This window comes from Poromitra crassiceps (assembly GCF_964638095.1).
Source record: "Poromitra crassiceps genome assembly, chromosome: 2".
Classification (NCBI taxonomy): domain Eukaryota; kingdom Metazoa; phylum Chordata; class Actinopteri; order Beryciformes; family Melamphaidae; genus Poromitra; species Poromitra crassiceps.
In genome coordinates this window covers 78932052-78953148 of record NC_139624.1, presented here as the reverse complement: position 1 = coordinate 78953148, position 21097 = coordinate 78932052, and the positions used below count along the sequence as shown (strand labels likewise).

At 45.4% G+C, this 21097-nt stretch overlaps 1 protein-coding gene across 1 annotated transcript in view; it reads right to left on the bottom strand.

Annotated features, from left to right (window-relative positions):
• zfhx4 (zinc finger homeobox 4) overlaps nucleotides 1–21097 on the bottom strand; it is a gene marked incomplete at both ends in the record, with an annotated part of 42789 nt that overhangs the window by 1740 nt on the left and 19952 nt on the right. Inside the window, 4 exons of the mRNA XM_083663107.1 lie at nucleotides 397–5817; nucleotides 6622–6742; nucleotides 7334–7534; nucleotides 9435–9568. Coding sequence (XP_083519233.1) covers nucleotides 397–5817; nucleotides 6622–6742; nucleotides 7334–7534; nucleotides 9435–9568 — 5877 coding nt within the window. The remainder of the gene's footprint in view (nucleotides 1–396; nucleotides 5818–6621; nucleotides 6743–7333; nucleotides 7535–9434; nucleotides 9569–21097) is intronic.

Below are 21097 nucleotides of genomic sequence, written 5' to 3'. Positions count from 1 at the left end.
AAACTGTCACATGCGCTTCATGATATTTTCATTATGCCAATATGAGAATATAAATATAGCAAACCTACAATTAGGGGAAAAACCATGAATACAAACAATGATAATGAAAATGATATAGATAAATAAAAAACTGAATTATCACTCAATTATCATTTAGCAGTCCAACTGTGATGATGAATTGAGATTATGCATGCACTAAAACTGTCAGCAAACAATTCTGCAATTTATTTTATTTAAATAGTAAAAAAAAATCACTTTTCTCACAAACACCATTGTCATATAGAATAAACAGAAGTAGAGTAGAATAAAATAGTCTCTGTTTTGTGCATGTTAAAGCTCAGTTCATAAAGCTACTACTCTATTTGTCTAGTTTCACTCTTCGTCATACAAACTCACCAGGTGTGTTGGGTGGGAAAACAGGAAGTGACGATGGCCCATTGACCCCAGGAAGCAGGACTGGCGGAAGGCCAGATATCCCTGGATAGCCTGAGGGCAGGCTGAGGCCATGAAGTGCATTGCTGTTGTCCACTGCAGTCTGTTGCTGCTGGCCAGGCAGGCTGAGTCCTTCACCAGCTTTCTTCATGCGGTCCAACTCTTGCTGGGCCATCAGCTGACGGACAGTGGTTGGTGCTAGGTAGTCCTTTTCTCTGTCCACCTGGTTTACCAGGGTTTCTTGCACTTTGGCAATGTGCTGTTTGGAGAAGATGTGGTCTCGGACGGACATCCGGGCGGTGTACTTCACAGCACACAAAGTACAGTGAGGCCTGGGTCCATCCGGCGAACCTTGACTTATCATGAATGGCTTTCCAATATTAATCTTGAATTTCTTTTCTTTAGCACGGGCATTCTGGAACCACACCTGAACCACACGCTTGGGGAGCCCAATCTCATTGCCCAGCATCTCACACTCTTGCATGGTTGGGGTGCGGTAGTCACTGAAACAGGCTTTGAGGACTTTGAGTTGCAGGTTACTCATCTGGGTCCTGAAGCGTTTGTGGCCTGGCCTATCCCCAGAACTGCTGCCTTTCCCCGACTTGAAGGGGTTTCCCCCTCCAAAGGGACTAGGGGAACTGGGATCAGCTAGGCTTGAGGATTCACTCCTGTCATTGAAATCATCTAGATCATCATAGTAAGAGTCACAGTCTTTTCCAGAGAAGCTGAGGGAGGGGCTCACCATGCTGAATAGGAACCTGTCATCGCCCCCATCGGAACTTGGTGCCAGGGTACCCTTGTCACTCAGCTTGTCCCCTCCGTCAGCTGTGAGGCTTTCAACCTCATTGTTGTTGCCCTCATCTCCAGTTGTAGCATCGCTTATGGCTGTATTGATGGATGATGTCTCATCAAAGTCCATCTTGCTGAGGTCGTAAGATGAGGCCTCTGCAGAATTCATATTGGGCCCATCAATTTCATCACAGTTTTCTGCTTTTAAGGATGAAGGGCTCAAGAAGTTTTTTAATGGTGCCTCAGATGGTTTGACTGGAGTTGAGGATGCGGTAGGCAGCTCGTACTCATTCGGCTCAGTCTTAGTAGGCAGCTGTGGGTACTCAAAGAAATTGTATTTATTTGGGCTTTCACCTCTTTCATTGTCTTGATTCATCATTGGGCTTGGTGGCAAGCTGAAGCCTGCCTGTTTGGCCTCATGCCAGTGTCTAGACCGTATGTGGCTATCGAGAGCTGATTTAGCCTTGAATAGTGCTCTACAAAAGGGACATTTCTTGTGGGACTGGGAGGCCCCTATAGCTCTGAACTGGCCCTTTCTCTCTCTTGCACGAGTGTTCTGGAACCACACTTGCACAACTCTCTTTTTCAGGCCAACTTCTCGTGCAATGTGGTCCAGCATCTTTCGTGTTGGGTTAGAGTCAAGTAGGTATTTGTCATAGAGGACCTCCAGCTGTTCTGGTGTGATGGTGGTTCTCAAGCGTTTATCTCTGTGCTGTTCTTCACTACTGTTTCCGCCATCTTTATCAGTAGTGCCTTCCTCCTTGTCATCTAGTTTCCTCTTCATTGCCCCAGAGCCTGGGGCAGAAGCCAGACCAGAGCTGCTCTGAGAAGGCATTTGGGAGAGCCCTCCAGCTAGCAGCTGGCTAGCCATGAGGGGGTTGTTTGGGTCAAATATCATATAGGGCATATCGAGGGGCCTTTCCAGGAACTGGGAGTGAAGGAACTGGTTTTGGGCAGCCAGGAAATGCATGTGCTGGTGCTCCTGCCACAACTCCACAGTGGGGAAGGCAATCTTACACTGATCACATTGGTACTGAAGCATCTGGTGGGAGAGGCTGTTTGTCAGTGAAGAAAGGGCCAGTGAAAGGGGGCTTGAGGGAACTGCAGCTGACTGTGGTTGAGAATGGGGTCTTGACATCTGGTGCTGGGGAGGTTTCTGAGGTGGTGGTTGAGGTGTGGATGCCTTAGATGGTCTGGGGTCTGGCAGTGACTTGATCACGGGTGAGGGAGCAGTCTCAGTCTGCTTAGGTTTAGTTTCAGGGGGTATTTCCGGCTTGGGGGAGGTTTTCCCCATGCTGGGACGAGGAGAGGGCATCAGAGGGGAGCTTGAGCCAGAGTTGCTGGCAGTTCCATGTGGTTGCTTGGGTGGCTCTGGGGTTACTTGGATAATCTTAGCTGGACCTTGCTCTCCAGCATCTATATACTCTTCATTCTGGTTGTCTTCATTGCCCTCCTCATCTTCATCCTTGTAACACAGCTTCTTCTGGTGAGTGATAAGGTCGAAGATACGTGGGAACACAATGTTGCACTTTTTACACTGGTACTGCATGTTGCTGGTTCTGATGTATCGCTCATTGGTTAGCTCTTTCTTCTCATTGTCTTTAGAGTCTGCCTGGTTCTCATAGCTCTTGCGAGCTTTCTGTCGGGCATTTTGGAACCACACCACAATGACTCGGGTTGGGAGGTTGAGCACGGTGGAGAGCTGCTCAATCTCATCATCCTTCGGGTAGGCGTTGGTGTCAAAGAAATCTTGAAGTACCCTCAGCTGGTAATCAGTAAATCTGGTCCTGGAGGACCTCTTGTTCATGGTCGCGTCAGTTCTGTAGTATTCTAGCGCATTCATTTGGGGTTCCATTCGAATATCTTCCAAGGTAGTAATGGGAGGGATACTGAAATTGTAGGGAGAGTCTTTGCTTCGCTGCCTCTCTTTGAAGAGGGTGTTACGGAACCAGTGCTTAATAACTTTCTGGGGGAGGCCGGACTTCTCTGACATCTCCTGAATTTGGTCTTCATTGGGGGAGTTGTTTATGTCAAAGTGAGCCCGAAGTATCTTCAGCTGGTCATCAGTGATACGGGTGCGTGGCCGCTTGAACTGGGACTGGCGGAGGAAGTTTGGATCAAGCCCCAGCTGCTGCTGACAGAGCTGTGTGAGGTCTGAGGAGAGAGAGTCCATACCGGGCAGCTGGAGGGCCAACTGAGGGGGCAGCCCTGGGTGCTGGACAGACTGCATCATTAGCGGTGAGAAGAGGGGCAGATCCAGAGGGACAGAGAGCTGCACTTGTGGAGGTGCAGGAAGGGCAGGAGGGGGTGGAGGTGGTGGAGGTGGTGTCTGGGGTGGTGGTGCCTGGTGAGGAGGTTGGTGAGAGGTCTGGTGGGGAATAGGAACAGGTGAAGGGGCTGGGGTTTGGGACTTGATCATAGATGTAGAAGGAGGCTGGGGAGCTGTCACTGGGGCAGGAGCAGGAGGTGGTGGAGGGGGAGGAGGTGGTGGTGGCGGTGGTGGTGGGGTCTCAGGTGAAGCAGGGTTTATGGGATATAGCTTGTCATAGGCCTCTCTGTACTGCTGGGCAAACTTCTCAAGCTCCCCGTAGGGGAAAAACTGGCTGTGCACGTGCTCTTGGTGGCTTTTGAGAATGAGCATATTGGAGAAGAGCTTTCCGCACATCCCACATTCAAGCTTATCAGTGGTCATTTCCACTTGCTCAATCCCATCTTTGTTCTTCCTCTGGTTTTTCTGTCTGTTTTCATTGTACTGAATGACCAGCTCAAATCCAAAGTTCTCTAGTAGAGCTTTGGCTGCATTCCCTCTGGCTCCTGACACAATACGTGGAGGGGGAACCAAAGGCTCTGAAAACTTGGACTTTTTAGGGTCTTTGTTGTCTTTTCCTCCATCACTTATCCCATCACCTCCATTCTCCAACTTTGCTCTTTCTTGTTTCTCAAGGTGGTCTTCTACCTCTCTAGACATGTGCATTTCAGAGACTGACACAGTGCTGGGCTCCATTTTGGGTTTGTGGCTCTGCAGCTGTTGGTTCTTCTGTTGCTGAAGCTGTGCCTGGGAGGCTTGCTGCTGCTGCAGCTGTTGTTGCTGTTGTTGTTGTTGTTGCTGCTGTTGTTGCTGCTGTTGAGCCTGTTGCTGAGCCTGAGCCTGCTGCAGCTGGTGCTGCTGTTGCATCTGCTGTTTCAGGTCCTCCAGGAAAGAGCCAGTGAGGCCAGGCATTCCAAAAGCTGCTGCTGAGTGGAGAGCCAGCTCTGGGCTAAGGTTGAACTCTGCCCCTGGGATGTAAAAGGGGAAGAGGAACTGGGGCTGTTGGAATTGCAACAGGGACTCTGGTGTCATGGGGAAATGGGGGAAGAAAGCTGGGTTGAGGAACTGAGGCTGGAAGAAGGCAGCCTGCTGCTGGAGCTCATGCTGAAGCTGCAATTGCAATTGCTGGGCGGCGGACTGTGCTGTCTGGTGGCTGCTTGCCTGTGCCGAAGCATGGTCAGTAGTCGTGCTTTGTTTTGTGTTGTTGCTGCTGTTAGCTTCTTTGGCTTCCACAGTGTTTTCTTTGTTAGCAGAGGGTGTTCCACTTCTAGCAGTGTCTGAGTTGTTGCTGTTCCCTTGTGTGCATGGGGCTGGGCTTTTTGCTGACACTGGACCACTGATCCCGGTGATGCTGCTACTGCTGCTCATTTCAGTTTTGGCTGTTCTGGCTTTGGTCTGGTGGAGCACGGACCTCATGTGAATCTCAAGTGTTGAGCTTTGGCTGTAGGCAACATTGCAAATATTGCATTTAAATGGTTTGTTGTCAATGCTGTTGCTTGTCTCTTGGGGAACTGGGCTTGAGGCCTCTTGGAGGACCTTCTTCAACTTGTGCAGGTGGGAGACAGAGTTATAGTGGACTAGGAGGATGTTCTTTTGAGTAAAGGACTCCTTGCACACTGTGCACTTATAAGGCCGGGAAGGGTCCAAAAATTTCTCCATGGTGAAGTTGGGCCCTTTTCTGAAGGGTAGGGTCCGTTTTGGTTCTGCCATGTCATCCAGTAGAGAGCTGCTGTCACTTCCAGTAGGACTAGGCTTCTCTTCTTGGTCCATGTCGTCATCTTTGTCCAAGTCATGTTCGAAGGCCTGAGCTTCCTCCAAGGCCCTGACTTCACTCTCAGTGATATCGCCATTCAGTGGCAGGCTGCCTATCAGTTGCTGCACCTCAGCCTCACTTAGTTCAGGGTGTCCATTTTCCAAGTGCTTCCTGAGGGCCAGGAATGTCCTGAAGCTGCGCTGGCAAAGGCTGCACATTGTAGCTGCTCTGATGGCATGGTACTGGGAATGTATCTGAAGCTTCTGCATGGTCTTGAAGGCCAGGCTGCAGTGGTTGCACCGATATTTGTAGACATGCCGATCAGAGACTGAGAGCTGCTGTTGTTGCTGCTGGAGCCTTTGGAGCTCACTCAGATGCTCCTGCAGGGCATCAGGGGACTTGCTGTCATGTCTAAGCCCACTGGCCCTCTTCCAGTCTGGGGCCTCTGAGGCCTCCTTAGGGGGTTTGAGTTCCTCATCTTGGAGGTCCAATTCATTCTTGTCTTGAATGTTCAGCTCATCCTTTGAGACATTTCCTAAAAGAAGATAAAAGAAAACACAATTTATCCTGTTAAGTCAGAAGAAGTCATGAGTATTGGTAGAACAAAAGCAATTTCTGTGCTTGAAATTACTAAATTGTGTCTGTGTTGAGTGTAGTTTTGAACATAAAAGTAGTTCACATCCCAGACAGTAAATCTGATAATCAGTGTAATTGACTTCCATATCGTATCATATTATTATATTATACAGTATTATATAGAACACTCTAAAGGTATTTTTAGGGTAGAAGATCTAAATTCTGGAGCATTTCCATGTGGTAATGTTTAAGATGGTGTAATTTCAGACAGGAATTTCCAATTCTGAGAATGATGATTCCAAATGGTTCAACCAGACACTACAAAAATAGCCTCCTCTTGTTATTGTTTATTATTGTTGTTGTTGTTGTTGTTGTTGTTGTTGTTGTTGTTGTTGTTGTTGTTGTTGTTGTTGTTGTTGTTGTTGTTGTTGTTGATATTATTATTAAGGAGTCCATTACAACTGCATTGTACAGTGTATTGATTGTTATAAGAAGGGCTTTATTCCCAAACTATCCATTTCTGGTCTCCTAACTTCTATACTAATGCACAAGTTGCTTAACTGGGTGTTTTTTTAATTGGTGGATATCTCATTTTGGAATGAAACTCTTGATATATTTGTTTTGAATGTTAAGAATGACAAATGAATAGAAAGATTAACTTTTTATTTGTATGAAAATGTATTAATTAAATTAATGTATTGTTTCTTCGACTCTTAGTTGGACAACAGACAAATGAATAAGAGTGAGAAAGTATTTTGCTTACCACGAGATTTTCCAGACCCATCGGAAAGAGAGGAAGAGGAATCCATTAAAGAGAGGGCTTTGTCTTGTCCAGGTGTGGGATGCATTATATTATTTGGCGTCACTGTGTCAGGTCCGACAACCTATAAAGGACAAAGAAATTTCTCAATGATCATACTGTATATGTTTAAAATGATCAACATAATGTTGGAGGAGTCCACCTCTGATATTCAAAACATATTAAGGAAGTATGTTTCAACTCGCCTTTCGCCTATAAAAGCAAGCTCATTTTGAAGAATGGAATTTGCTCCTCTCAGAGGACGACAACTGTCAAGTTTATGACGGTATCTCGAGGGAGTGGGATAAATGCATGGGAAACGTTTTATGGGACTGCTCAGTGTCAGCCTTTGCCCTGAGCTAGACAGGAGACCAGAGGGAGGACTGGACAATCTTGACAAAATTACTTCCATTTTTCATTTTAACATTCATGACTAATAAAAAGAAAAAGAAAGAAAAAACTATTTCATAGTCTGGGGAAAAAAAATTGTGCAAATGTATTTTAAAGTGATACAAATATGTTTGTATATAATGTACATAATGTGAATGTACACTAAGGTGTGAGATTCTAAGATTGAAATATAATTTGTCATTAATGCTCGATACTGCTAAAGTTTTCTCTTCTTCACATACTTTTTATACACACACGTACGTTTCTTTTTTATGCTTCCACTTACAGTCAGGATGAGTTTTTCCACGCAGTCAGGGGCCACGCTGTGTAGGTGGGTGAGATGCAGCTGTAGGTGAATCTTGTTGCTCAGGACGTCCTGGCACAATGGGCAGCGGATCACTGGCTGCATGGAATGCTGGGACATCACATGGAGCTGCATCCGGTTGGCATCTTTACTGCTGTAGTTGCAGTATGGACAATGCTGCACCTGAAAACACAAGATGAGCTGATCAATGGCTGGTTGGCAGAAGACAAATCATACAACAAGATGTGGTAGAGAAAGGACATACTGTGCAGTGTACAGTGTGAGTGCAAAATTATGCACTCACAAGATTCAACCAAGATCAGGAATGCATTTTTCATTTCATTTTCATTCAAGATGTACTATTGTGGTTATCAGTGTTGGGCAAGTTACTTTCAAAATGTAATATACTACATTACATGTAGTATATATGTGTAGTAACATTACTAGTTACTTAATTTTGAAGTAATAAGTTACTTTACAATATTACTGTCTGTGTAGAGTAACTAGTTACTTATTACACTCCTTTTGCATTATTTTCACCAAAATAACAGCAGTAGCAGAATGACATGACCTTGAACCGTAAAAAAAAAAACATTGTCTTGATGTCAGTATAAACAGTCCAAAATGTTATCCTATTCCTTTTTTATTGTTATCTATAGTGGTTATTTGCATAAAAAAACACAATTTGATTAGGAAATGATTGTATCCTTATTTAAATATGTGTTTTGATAAAACAAATGTAACTCAATTTGTAACTTGTGTCACTTGACAAAGTAACTGGTATAATATTACTGAAATCCTATAGTAATAATTTATATTACTTTGTTACTGCTAAAAGTAATATATTACATGTAATGTGTTACTTTTGTAACAAGTTACCCCCAACACTGGTGGTTATCAACTATTGAGCCATTAGCTGGCTGTCCACCATCCATCTGAATTACAGAAGAGAAAGTCAGCCATCACTTTTTAATCATTTAACAAACAAGGCACACGAGGATCATAGTCTCCTGCATTTACATCTGAAAGCATCATTTTTCCAGGGCTTTTTCCATAGGAGCCACTCTTCTTCACTGCCCGCTCACCTCATGCCTCCACATTCACCTCCACCCGTCCACCCACCCACCCCACTCCCCACCTTAACGCACAAAATGTAGATCAACTTTGTTTCATGTAATTCACTTAAGTCCCTCAACTCATGCAATTTTATTAGCAGAAAACATGATTGTCCGGAATTTCTAATCAGGAGATTACAGATGACAAAGGTGTGTACTCTCCGGGGCTACGCCTTGCCCTCATTACAGGGAGTACTCTGAACATAGCCGCCTCCCCACCACCTGTCTTAATAGAATCCATTTCTGAAATGACTAAGTCCTCCCTCCTCGCAGGGCCCAGAACCAGACGAGCTAATACTTCATAATCTAATTTAAAAACACATATAATTTAAAGAGATGCAAAAAGGGGGCACAGGCAGGGAGGCAGGCCTAAGGCTAGTGCAGGTATTCCACTTAAGAACACAAAGACTGGCCTGCTGTGCTTGATGCTAAAGAGCTCTGTCAGGGAGGGAATGGAGGGCTGCTGCTGTTTAACCCTTTGGTAGAAAGCTGGCGCCAGCAAATGCTAAATGCTTAGCTTAGCATTTCTGCTTCTCGCTGTTGGTAAAGCTCTTCTCCATTAGCTCATCCCACAGTGACAGTGAAGGTGAGCCTGCATTAGTGCTTAGGAGAGAGAAACGGCCTCATTAGCTATTAGCTTCTATTAGCTTTGTGACTTTACAACTTGAGCTAAATCCCAAACTGTGCTTGGAATATAGATTTCCATAGATTAGATGCACACATGCATCCTTTTGTTCTGCAAGGTCAGAACAATGAGAGAGAGGTCCAGAGCCACCCACAGAACAGCACCCCCAGAGCAGTTTGGGGTTCTGTGCCTTGCTCAAGGGCATTTTGGCAGGTAGCCACCCTTAAGATTTGAGCTAATACCTAGAACACACTCTTTCAGTGCTGGGGATCGAACCAGCATTCTTCAAATGATTGGTCAGCCTCGCTGTAGCACAAGCAGCAGTTCTCCTTGTCATCTTTACCTGCTCGTTGGCGGAGGTCTTCCCCTCAGCTGATTTGGGCCTCTTGGGTGGGCTGTCAATCTGTCGGTCTGGCAGGTGGCAACGCTTGGCCATAGCATTAGGTCCTGTCACCTCTTTGGGTATGGCATTCACTCCTGGCAGAGAGGTGGCGACAGAGAGAGAATGCAACGCATTAACATTTGAATGTGTCACTCTAGGAAAGCATTATTTACAGTACTGATACAGTTTGGATGTCTGGCTATTTGTTTAATATATGTTTTGATGTATCTCATTTAGAGAGCTAAACATAAAGTTAATCATCATATTATGCAAAAGGACAAAATGGCAACAGCTTTACAGCCAGCCAGTATGGCCTGCTATTGTTTAGAGAGATGAAATGATGAATTTCAGATCATGTTTTTTAATGGATATAAAGCCTGAATTGAATGAATTCAAAGAGAGCAAGAGGATAGCCATGACCCATTGTTATATAGTAGCCCATAGTTCATACATACTGTATGAGGAACAAGAATATTCATGCTAAAAATAGCAAATGGACATAATTAAGAGAGCACATTGATTGAACCCTGTAACGTTCTGTTTGCTGAGAAGTGGCACCTCACATGGACCATCCAGACACATACAGGAAGACTCAATAACCTATGGTAAACACGTCTTCCAAATTCATATTCAGACTGGGTATGTATTATTCACATATTCTCATATACACTGAGTTGTTTCTGGCCTGAGGACATGTGAAATGGAGAAAACTCAGGCAGGCTCATTATCACAGCAAGACATACATTAAATGTTATGGTAATATTATACACTTCATTAGTTCATATACATTTCCCCAGCTGCCTAAACAACTTCTCTGTCTGTACAGGATGCTAGATTTGCCTGACTTGGTCACGGCTGGTGGTACAGTAGCAGAAGCCATTTGTGTGTGTGTGTGTGTGTGTGTGTGTGTGTGTGTGTGTGTGTGTGTGTGTGTGTGTGTGTGTGTGTGTGTGTGTGTGTGTGTGTGTGTGTGTGTGTGTGCATGCGTGACGTTAACAGCAGGGCTCAATGCGGAGAGATCAGCCTCTGGTTGTATTTAGTAAATGCTGCAGCCACTGATAAATCTTTCATTAGCCTCATCCTAAGATACAGGCCGCGCAGAGCGGCTATGCTCTGCCACTGCAATTTACCCACTCGGCACAACACAAAGACACAGCAACAGCAGCTCTCCCTCCCTGCCTCCCTCCCTGCCTCCCTCCTCCCCCCTCCTCCCTCCCTCTTCCTCTCTCCCCGCTCTTCTTGCCCCCTCCTCCCTCGTCTGGTCACTCAAGGCAATATGTGAGCCTCACTCTTGCGAATCAACGCTTCACGCTAGATGCACAAATGGGGAAAAAAAGGGAAATCAAAGCACTGATACATGAAGATGGGGGGGGGGGGGACATTTTGTATTTCATATGATTGTGTAGGCTGGTGTTTGTACTGGGCTCATATCAATTCCTCTGGCCCGTTCATGCATTTTAATTCTGTTGCATTAAGTAGGCATTCCACTTATTTTATTTCTAATCCCCTATATCTGCAGCCTGAAATATTGGCCTGTCAAGGAAGGTGACAGAGAGAGCGAGGGAAGAAAGGAAGATAGAGAGAGAGAGAGAGGAAGGGAAGAAAGGGAGAGAGAGAGAGAGAGAGAGAGAGGGAAGAAAGGAAGAGAGAGAGAGAGAGAGAGAGAGAGGGAAGAAAGGAAGGCAGAGGGTGAGGGAAGAGAGAGAGGAAAGAGAGAGAGAGAGAGAGAGGGAGAGAGAGGGAAGAAAGGAAGAGAGAGAGAGAGAGAGAGAGAGAGGGAAGAAAGGAAGAGAGAGAGAGAGAGAGAGAGAGGGAAGAAAGGAAGGGAGAGAGTGAGGGAAGAGAGAGAGGAAAGAGAGAGAGAGAGAGAGGGAAAAAAACACAAGGGCACAATGTGAATTTCCAAGAACATGGGTGAATTGCTGTGCAGCTGAGAATAGCGAGGTAATCTCGTCTTCCAGCGCCTGTGATGGCCCCTGCAGGGCTCGCGTGTGTGTGTGTGTGTGTGTGTGTGTGTGTGTGTGTGTGTGTGTGTGTTATGTCTTTCATGACAGGCCTCTGATACGGCATTGGTCAGAGCGGCCCAGCCCTGGAAGCGCCCGTCATATCACCTGACCTTTCCGCAGCCTACCGCCCCGCCTCCCGTATTTATTATGACCATTTCTAATTTCAACTTTCAATTTTTGCCTCCGTCTTCCAGTCAATTTGCAACTAAATTACATCCCTGCGAGAGGAGACGAGGCGATTGTCGGGACAAGAGGCTGCAAACACATTTACAATGAAGCCACACATCACCATTGATTACTGTCATAGTGAATGTAAATGCATGTTTGTGCAGTGCGTGCGTGTGTGTGTGTGTGTGTGTGTGTGTGTGTGTGTGTGTGTGTGTGTGTGTGTGTGTGTGTGTGTGTCTGCGTGCGCATGCATGTGTGTGTTTGTGTGTGTGTGTGGAACATGAAGATCTGTCCTTCTGGTTTAGATTCCTCTTCGACCTAGCGCTTTCATCAACACTTATGACACTCAAGCGGAGAAAAACAGTCGGTAACCTTGAATGTAGAGCGAGCAGTTCTCTCTATGGCCACTTAGGGGTTTTAAATGGCAAAGCCCAGGGAGTGAATAACAGTTGTTTCGAGGCATAGAATTGCATTCAAATTATGTAGACATGTAATGGATAAAACGTAGTCTTCCAATGGCATCATCAACTGTGACACAAATAGATACAACGGCTACCACCTGGCCAAACGCATACTGTACCTGCAAAGGAGCGAAAACCAAAATGTCCGTCTGCCTGGACAGTAGTCTTCACTAACATGTACGTCTGCCTGGACAGTAGTCTTCACTAACATGTACGTCTGCCTGGACAGTAGTCTTCACTAACATGTACGTCTGCCTGTACAGTAGTCTTCACTAACATGTCCGTGTGCCTGGACAGTAGTCTTCACTAACATGTACGTCTGCCTGTACAGTAGTCTTCACTAACATGTACGTCTGCATGTACATTAGTCTTCACTAACATGTCAGTCTGCTTGTACAGTAGTCTTCACTAACATGTCAGTCTGCCTGTACAGTAGTCTTCACTAACATGTCAGTCTGCCTGTACAGTAGTCTTCACTAACATGTCCGTCTGCCTGGACAGTAGTCTTCACTAACATGTCCGTCTGCCTGGACAGTAGTCTTCACTAACATGTACGTCTGCATGTACATTAGTCTTCACTAACATGTCAGTCTGCCTGTACAGTAGTCTTCACTAACATGTCTGTCTGCATGTACAGTAGTCTTCACTAACATGTCCGTCTGTCTGGACAGTAGTCTTCACTAACATGTCAGTCTGCCTGTACAGTAGTCTTCACTAACATGTCCGTCTGCCTGTACAGTATTCTCCACTAACATGTCCGTCTGCCTGGACAGTAGTCTCCACTAACATGTCCGTCTGCCTGGACAGTAGTCTTCACTAACATGTCCGTCTGCATGTACAGTAGTCTTCACTAACATGTCAGTCTGCCTGTACAGTAGTTTTCACTAACATGTCCGTCTGCCTGGACAGTAGTCTTCACTAACATGTCCGTCTGCCTGGACAGTAGTCTTCACTAACATGTCAGTCTGCCTGGACAGGAGTCTTCACTAACATGTCAGTCTGCCTGTACAGTAGTCTTCACTAACATGTCCGTCTGCCTGTACAGGATTCTCCACTAACATGTCCGTCTGCCTGGACAGTAGTCTCCACTAACATGTCCGTCTGCCTGGACAGTAGTCTTCACTAACATGTCCGTCTGCATGTACAGTAGTCTTCACTAACATGTCAGTCTGCCTGTACAGTAGTTTTCACTAACATGTCCGTCTGCCTGGACAGTAGTCTTCACTAACATGTCTGTCTGCCTGGACAGTAGTCTTCACTAACATGTCCGTCTGCCTGTACAGTATTCTTCACTAACATGTCTGTCTGCATGTACAGTAGTCTTCACTAACATGTCCGTCTGCCTGGACAGTAGTCTTCACTAACATGTCCATCTGCCTGTACAGTAGTCTTCACTAACATGTCAGTCTGCCTGGACAGTAGTCTTCACTAACATGTCTGTGTGCCTGTACAGTAGTCTTCACTAACATGTCCGTCTGCCTGTACAGTAGTCTTCACTAACATGTCCGTCTGCCTGGACAGTAGTCTCCACTAACATGTCTGTCTGCCTGGACAGTAGTCTTCACTAACATGTCCGTCTGCATGTACAGTAGTCTTCACTAACATGTCCGTCTGCATGTACAGTAGTCTTCACTAACATGTCAGTCTGCCTGTACAGTAGTTTTCACTAACATGTCCGTCTGCCTGGACAGTAGTCTTCACTAACATGTCCGTCTGCCTGGACAGTAGTCTTCACTAACATGTCAGTCTGCCTGGACAGGAGTCTTCACTAACATGTCAGTCTGCCTGTACAGTAGTCTTCACTAACATGTCCGTCTGCCTGTACAGTATTCTCCACTAACATGTCCGTCTGCCTGGACAGTAGTCTCCACTAACATGTCCGTCTGCCTGGACAGTAGTCTTCACTAACATGTCCGTCTGCATGTACAGTAGTCTTCACTAACATGTCAGTCTGCCTGTACAGTAGTTTTCACTAACATGTCCGTCTGCCTGGACAGTAGTCTTCACTAACATGTCTGTCTGCCTGGACAGTAGTCTTCACTAACATGTCCGTCTGCCTGTACAGTATTCTTCACTAACATGTCTGTCTGCATGTACAGTAGTCTTCACTAACATGTCCGTCTGCCTGGACAGTAGTCTTCACTAACATGTCCATCTGCCTGTACAGTAGTCTTCACTAACATGTCAGTCTGCCTGGACAGTAGTCTTCACTAACATGTCTGTGTGCCTGTACAGTAGTCTTCACTAACATGTCCGTCTGCCTGTACAGTAGTCTTCACTAACATGTCCGTCTGCCTGGACAGTAGTCTCCACTAACATGTCTGTCTGCCTGGACAGTAGTCTTCACTAACATGTCCGTCTGCATGTACAGTAGTCTTCACTAACATGTCAGTCTGCCTGTACAGTAGTTTTCACTAACATGTCCGTCTGCCTGGACAGTAGTCTTCACTAACATGTCCGTCTGCCTGGACAGTAGTCTTCACTAACATGTCCGTCTGCGTGTACAGTATTCTTCACTAACATGTCTGTCTGCATGTACAGTAGTCTTCACTAACATGTCCGTCTGCCTGGACAGTAGTCTTCACTAACATGTCCGTCTGCCTGTACAGTAGTCTTCACTAACATGTCCGTCTGCCTGGACAGTAGTCTTCACTAACATGTCCGTCTGCCTGGACAGTAGTCTTCACTAACATGTCCGTCTGCCTGTGCAGTAGTCTTCACTAACATGTCCGTCTGCCTGGACAGTAGTCTTCACTAACTTCATATTGTTTCCTCACGCATTGTGTGAACGGAAGAGAGTGGAAAACAGAGAGGAGAATATGATAGAGAGCAGGACTGATAGAACGACAGGCGCAAGAGACTCTCCTCTCCTCCTCCTTTGTCTCGGAGTCTGCGCCTCGCTCTTAATGACTCTGTCCTTTTCCTCCCCTCCTCCCGCCTTCCCCTCCTCCCTCCATCCTCCCCTCCTTCCCCTCGTCCCTCCGTCCTTATGGGGGCTCCACCAGCTGCAGCCCAGTGAAGCGGAGGGGCAGAATAAACCTGACACCTCCCCCCCCCCACCCGTCTCACCCCACCCCCTCCGCCAATGACAAATGTCTGCATGCGGCAGGACCTTGCTTGATTAGATAAATCAAAAGGTGATTTATGACACTCAACCTCCTTTTGCATTGCAGGGGGAGAGAGCGGCGCACTCGCCACCCATCTTTATTTGCAACTGTCAATGGCGTTTAGGGCGCCGCGCATACGCACACTTATGCACACGTGAGTAGCCTACGCGCTCGGATGGAGAGAGGTACAGAGCAATGGAGGGAGAGGGTGAGAGAGAGAGAGAGAGAGAGGGGGTGAGAGAGAGAGAGAGAGAGAGAGAGAGAGAGAGGGGGTGAGAGAGAGAGAGAGAGAGAGCGAGCAGGACAGAGAAGCCCAGAGCTTTCCGAACACCTCAGGATATTTCTGCCCCGAATTGTTCTGCAAAAGACAAGGAAGTCCGACAATAGCATAGGAGCTAATGCTTTTCCCACAGCCCCTATTTTAGAATCTGCCCTTTCGTGTCTGAAAGGGTAAAAGACATTTTGTGCAAACCCAAGCCAAGCAAATGAGATTTTCACACAAACAAGCACATCATCGAATCCCCTCTATCTCTCCAACTATGACTTTATATCGAATAAACCACATCATCACGATCGAATCTTTGAGCCAAGCGTTCGAAACAAAGCAATCAAATCCTTACCTATCGCAATCATTTTTAATTTTCTCCCCCCCTTTTACAAGCTGCAAAACCATTCGATTCCATTCCTGACATTTCATTTAAAGAAAATAAAAATAGAGGAGAGCGGGGGGAAAACAAAAACTGTCAATTAAGAAGGAGCGGACTGGGTGGCGGCAGTTTGGATTTAGTATTCAATTTAGCCGCGGTGAGCCCTGGCAGACTGGCTAAGGTTACGGAGCAGTAAATCTAGGAGGGGAGCTGGCCAGAGCGAGCCGGGGACGGCCGGCCGGCGTGATTTACTGGTCCTAGTGCTCTGAGGTTAGGCATTAGGCTGACCCCCGGTCACCTGATAACATTACAGCCACACACTCTCAACCCCAAACTCCCACCAAACCACTCAGCACGCCCCCATCTCGCCCGAGGGAGGAAGGGAGCGAGGGAGACTGGGCAGGACGAGCGAGGTAGAGAGACATAGAGAGAGAGAGAGGAGAGGAGGGAGGCTGTTACAGCTGTCTGGTAGTTTTGTGTTTAGTTTTTTTTTTCTATTTTAATTCTCAGCCTCTCCCATCTTCTGCTGGCGTTCTAATGAGAGATAAATATGAGCATGGCCTTGTCCTGTTTGACAAATCATCTGAGATGTTCAACAAGCCGTCATTACATAGGACACCAGCACGCAGCCACAAAAGCGCCGCTGCAGGCTTGTAATTAAATATGCTAATATGTCTAATATATTTTAATCTCATCTGTGTGTAGAGAGACAGAAATCGAGCAGAGCCCTCATCTTAAAACTGGGCAAATTTGCAAAGATGCATGCAAAGGAAAAAAAAGAGTAAAAGAAGTAAAATATTCTGAAAGCTAATATGGAATATTTAACATCCGATCTTGTTTGCGTGCGATTCCATTTCGTTTCCCCCTCTTATCTGCACAATTCAAAATTGTACACGAAATTAATCCATAACATTTGTCTGTAGGAACAATGAGTCATTTCCTTGCTAATTTGAAGCAGGTAGAAGTGTAATTTCCTGACAGACTCATTTCCATGCCAGGGCCTTTGTTTAGTTGGTTATTTATAAGGAGCGGGCCCCTGAGCCATGGTGGCGACATGCGCCATCTACACACGCAGCACAAAGCTATCTGGAAGTAATCCACATCAGGGACATTTGCATGGAAAATGTAACATGGATTATAATTAATCTAAAGTGACATGGGATTAAAGAAGACAATGTAAATGAAGCAAGGGAAAAAGCTCTCTGTCGCTCTGTCCCCCCTGCCTCCCTCTCTCTCTCTCTCTCTCTCTCTGTCTCGTTCCATATCTCTCTCTCTCTCTCTCTCTCTCTCTCTCTCTCTCTCTCTCTCTATCTGCCCCTCTTTGTTTGAAGGATCTTGGTCTTGGAGATGAAGTGCGCAAACACACTGCTCACTTGGTCACAGTGTAATCCCTTCCCCGGAGATCTCCATGTGGGGACACACACACACACACACACACACACACACACACACACACACACACACACAGAGCGATCATATGTTTCAAGCTTGCCAGAGATTTGGGACTGGGGGAGGCGATGCTAAACCTCAGTACTTTAAGCTGGGGAAAAAAGCAAAAACAAGGGCCCGTCTATGATGCTAACCCCTAGCGCCTGTGATGCTAACCCCAGCGCCTGTGATGCTAACCCCTAGCACCTGTGATGCTAACCCTAGTGCCTGTGATGCTAACCCTATCGCCTGTGATGCTAACCCTATCGCCTGTGATGGTAACCCTAGCATAACAACACACCATTTGACTCCCTGAAACCTCTTTTTAATCCCAACCCCATCAAACAAAAACACCCATAGCCAACCGACAACATTACATTTGGCTTCCTATAGTCGCCGCTTGCAACTGACCCAAAGGTGATTCCTAGAACAAATTGCAACGCATAAAAGCAAAAGAAGAAGAAAAAATGGCATACATTTAGCACTTTATTTCAATGGATTTCTGACATGTGATAAACTACACTGGAGGAACACACACATACACATATATAAGCAGCAGACGGGTTAGGAGGGAGGGGAAGACCTGGACTCTTCTCCCCATTTGCTATTTTGCATGTGTGCGGCGGTGTTAAATGACGCCAGCGGTAATACGCGGTGGTAAATGCATGGCTGGTGGTTCCCCGCGAGTCCGTCAGACAGCGCTGTCAGAGAGATAGAGCTGAAAGATAGATGACTAGCTAGACTAATAGGCCCCAGCCTCACTCAGCTCTCCTTCTGCCTCATTGAGCCTCACATTATGGAGCTAGGTATGGCATGCTAGGAAGAAGGGGGGAGGTGGGCAGGGAGGTGGAGATGGATAGAGGGGAGAAGGGATGTGTGTGTGTGTGTGTGTGTGTGTGTGAGGGGGGGGGGGGGGGTGATGGGGACAGAGAGAGAGGGGGGTGAGGGAGGGAGAGGAAGAGAGACATTACTAGTAGAGAAAGAATGGACGAACCCCATGCAATGAGAGAGAGAGACCCCATGCAATATTCATCTCCAGCCATGGATTTCCATCTCATACATAAAGAGAGCATATGAATTGTTATTTGGGTAAATCAAACCTAACAATGCCGGGGCTATCCCGACCACAGTCTCGCTGCGGGGGCACTACAGTATGTGTTCCCTACCTCGCCCCCAAAATAGCGAAAACACTGTGCCGCCTTGTACAGATTGTCGCCCCTCCCTAGCTTATGCGTCGCCATTCTTCCAGTGCGATGCAGATTTGGGAGGGGGGGGGGGGGGGGGGGCGGCGAATAAACAGTTTCTTCTGGTCCCCCTTTTTTTCTTGTGCTCTTTTTTGTATCTGAGGTAATGCCTTGTCTTTTAGTATCTGAGGTAATGGCTTATCTTTTTGTCTCTGAGGTAATGCCTTGTCTTTTTGTATCTGAGGTAATGCCTTGTCTTTTAGTATCTGAGGTAATGGCTTGTCTTTTTGTCTCTGAGGTAATGCCTTGTCTTTTTGTCTCTGAGGTAATGCCTTGTCTTTTTGTATCCGAGGTAATGCCTTGTCTTTTAGTATCTGAGGTAATGCCTTGTCTTTTTGTATCCGAGGTAATGCCTTGTCTTTTAGTATCTGAGGTAATGGCTTGTCTTTTAGTATCTGAGGTAATGCCTTGTCTTTTTGTATCTGAGGTAATGCCTTGTCTTTTTGTATCTGAGGTAATGCCTTGTCTTTTAGTATCTGAGGTAATGGCTTGTCTTTTTGTCTCTGAGGTAATGCCTTGTCTTTTTGTATCTGAGGTAATGCCTTGTCTTTTTGTATCTGAGGTAATGCCTTGTCTTTTAGTATCCGAGGTAATGCTTTGTCTTTTAGTATCTGAGGTAATGCCTTGTCTTTTTGCCTCCAAGATAATGCCTTGTCTTTTAGTATCTGAGGTAATGCCTTGTCTTTTTGTCTCTGAGGTAATGCCTTGTCTTTTAGTATCTGAGGTAATGCCTTGTCTTTTTGTATCTGAGGTAATGCCTTGTCTTTTTGTCTCTGAGGTAATGCCTTGTCTTTTTGTATCTGAGGTAATGCCTTGTCTTTTAGTATCTGAGGTAATGCCTTGTCTTTTTGTATCTGAGGTAATGCCTTGTCTTTTTGTCTCTGAGGTAATGCCTTGTCTTTTTGTATCTGAGGTAATGCCTTGTCTTTTTGTATCTGAGGTAATGCCTTGTCTTTTTGTATCTGAGGTAATGCCTTGTCTTTTAGTATCTGAGGTAATGCCTTGTCTTTTTGTCTCTGAGGTAATGCCTTGTCTTTTAGTATCTGAGGTAATGCCTTGTCTTTTAGTATCTGAGGTAATGCCTTGTCTTTTTGTATCTGAGGTAATGCCTTGTCTTTTTGTATTTGAGGTAATGCCTTGTCTTTTTGTCTCTGAGGTAATGCCTTGTCTTTTTGTCTCTGAGGTAATGCCTTGTCTTTTTGTATCTGAGGTAATGCCTTGTCTTTTTGTATCTGAGGTAATGCCTTGTCTTTTTGTCTCTGAGGTAATGCCTTGTCTTTTAGTATCTGAGGTAATGCCTTGTCTTTTTGTATCTGAGGTAATGCCTTGTCTTTTAGTATCTGAGGTAATGCCTTGTCTTTTTGCCTCCAAGATAATGCCTTGTCTTTTAGTATCTGAGGTAATGCCTTGTCTTTTTGTCTCTGAGGTAATGCCTTGTCTTTTAGTATCCGAGATAATGCCTTGTCTTTTTGCCTCCGAGATAATGCCTTGTCTTTTAGTATCTGAGGTAATGCCTTGTCTTTTTGTCTCCGAGGTAATGCCTTATCTTTTTGTATCTGAGGTAATGCCTTGTCTTTTTGTATCTGAGGTAATGCCTTGTCTTTTTGCCTCCGAGATAATGCCTTGTCTTTTTGTCTCCGAGGTAATGCCTTGTCTTTTTGTATCTGAGGTAATGCCTTGTCTTTTTGTATCTGAGGTAATGCCTTGTCTTTTTGCCTCCGAGATAATGCCTTGTCTTTTTGTCTCCGAGGTAATGCCTTGTCTTTTTGTATTTGAGGTAATGCCTTGTCTTTTTGTCTCTGAGGTAATGCCTTGTCTTTTAGTATCTGAGGTAATGCCTTGTCTTTTTGTATCTGAGGTAATGCCTTGTCTTTTAGTATCTGAGGTAATGCCTTGTCTTTTTGTCTCTGAGGTAATGCCTTGTCTTTTTGTCTCTGAGGTAATGCCTTGTCTTTTTGTATCTGAGGTAATGCCTTGTCTTTTAGTATCTGAGGTAATGCCTTGTCTTTTTGCCTCCAAGATAATGCCTTGTCTTTTAGTATCTGAGGTAATGCCTTGTCTTTTTGTCTCTGAGGTAATGCCTTGTCTTTTAGTATCTGAGGTAATGCCTTGTCTTTTTGTATCTGAGGTAATGCCTTGTCTTTTTGTATCTGAGGTAATGCCTTGTCTTTTAGTATCTGAGGTAATGCCTTGTCTTTTAGTATCTGAGGTAATGCCTTGTCTTTTTGTATCTGAGGTAATGCCTTGTCTTTTAGTATCTGAGGTAATGCCTTGTCTTTTTGTATCTGAGGTAATGCCTTGTCTTTTTGTATCTGAGGTAATGGCTTGTCTTTTAGTATCTGAGGTAATGCCTTGTCTTTTTGTCTCCGAGATAATGCCTTGTCTTTTTGTCTCCGAGATAATGCCTTGTCTTTTAGTATCTGAGGTAATGCCTTGTCTTTTTGTCTCCGAGGTAATGCCTTGTCTTTTAGTATCCGGGATAATGCCTTGTCTTTTTGTCTCCGAGGTAATGCCTTGTCTTTTAGTATCTGAGGTAATGCCTTGTCTTTTTGTATCTGAGGTA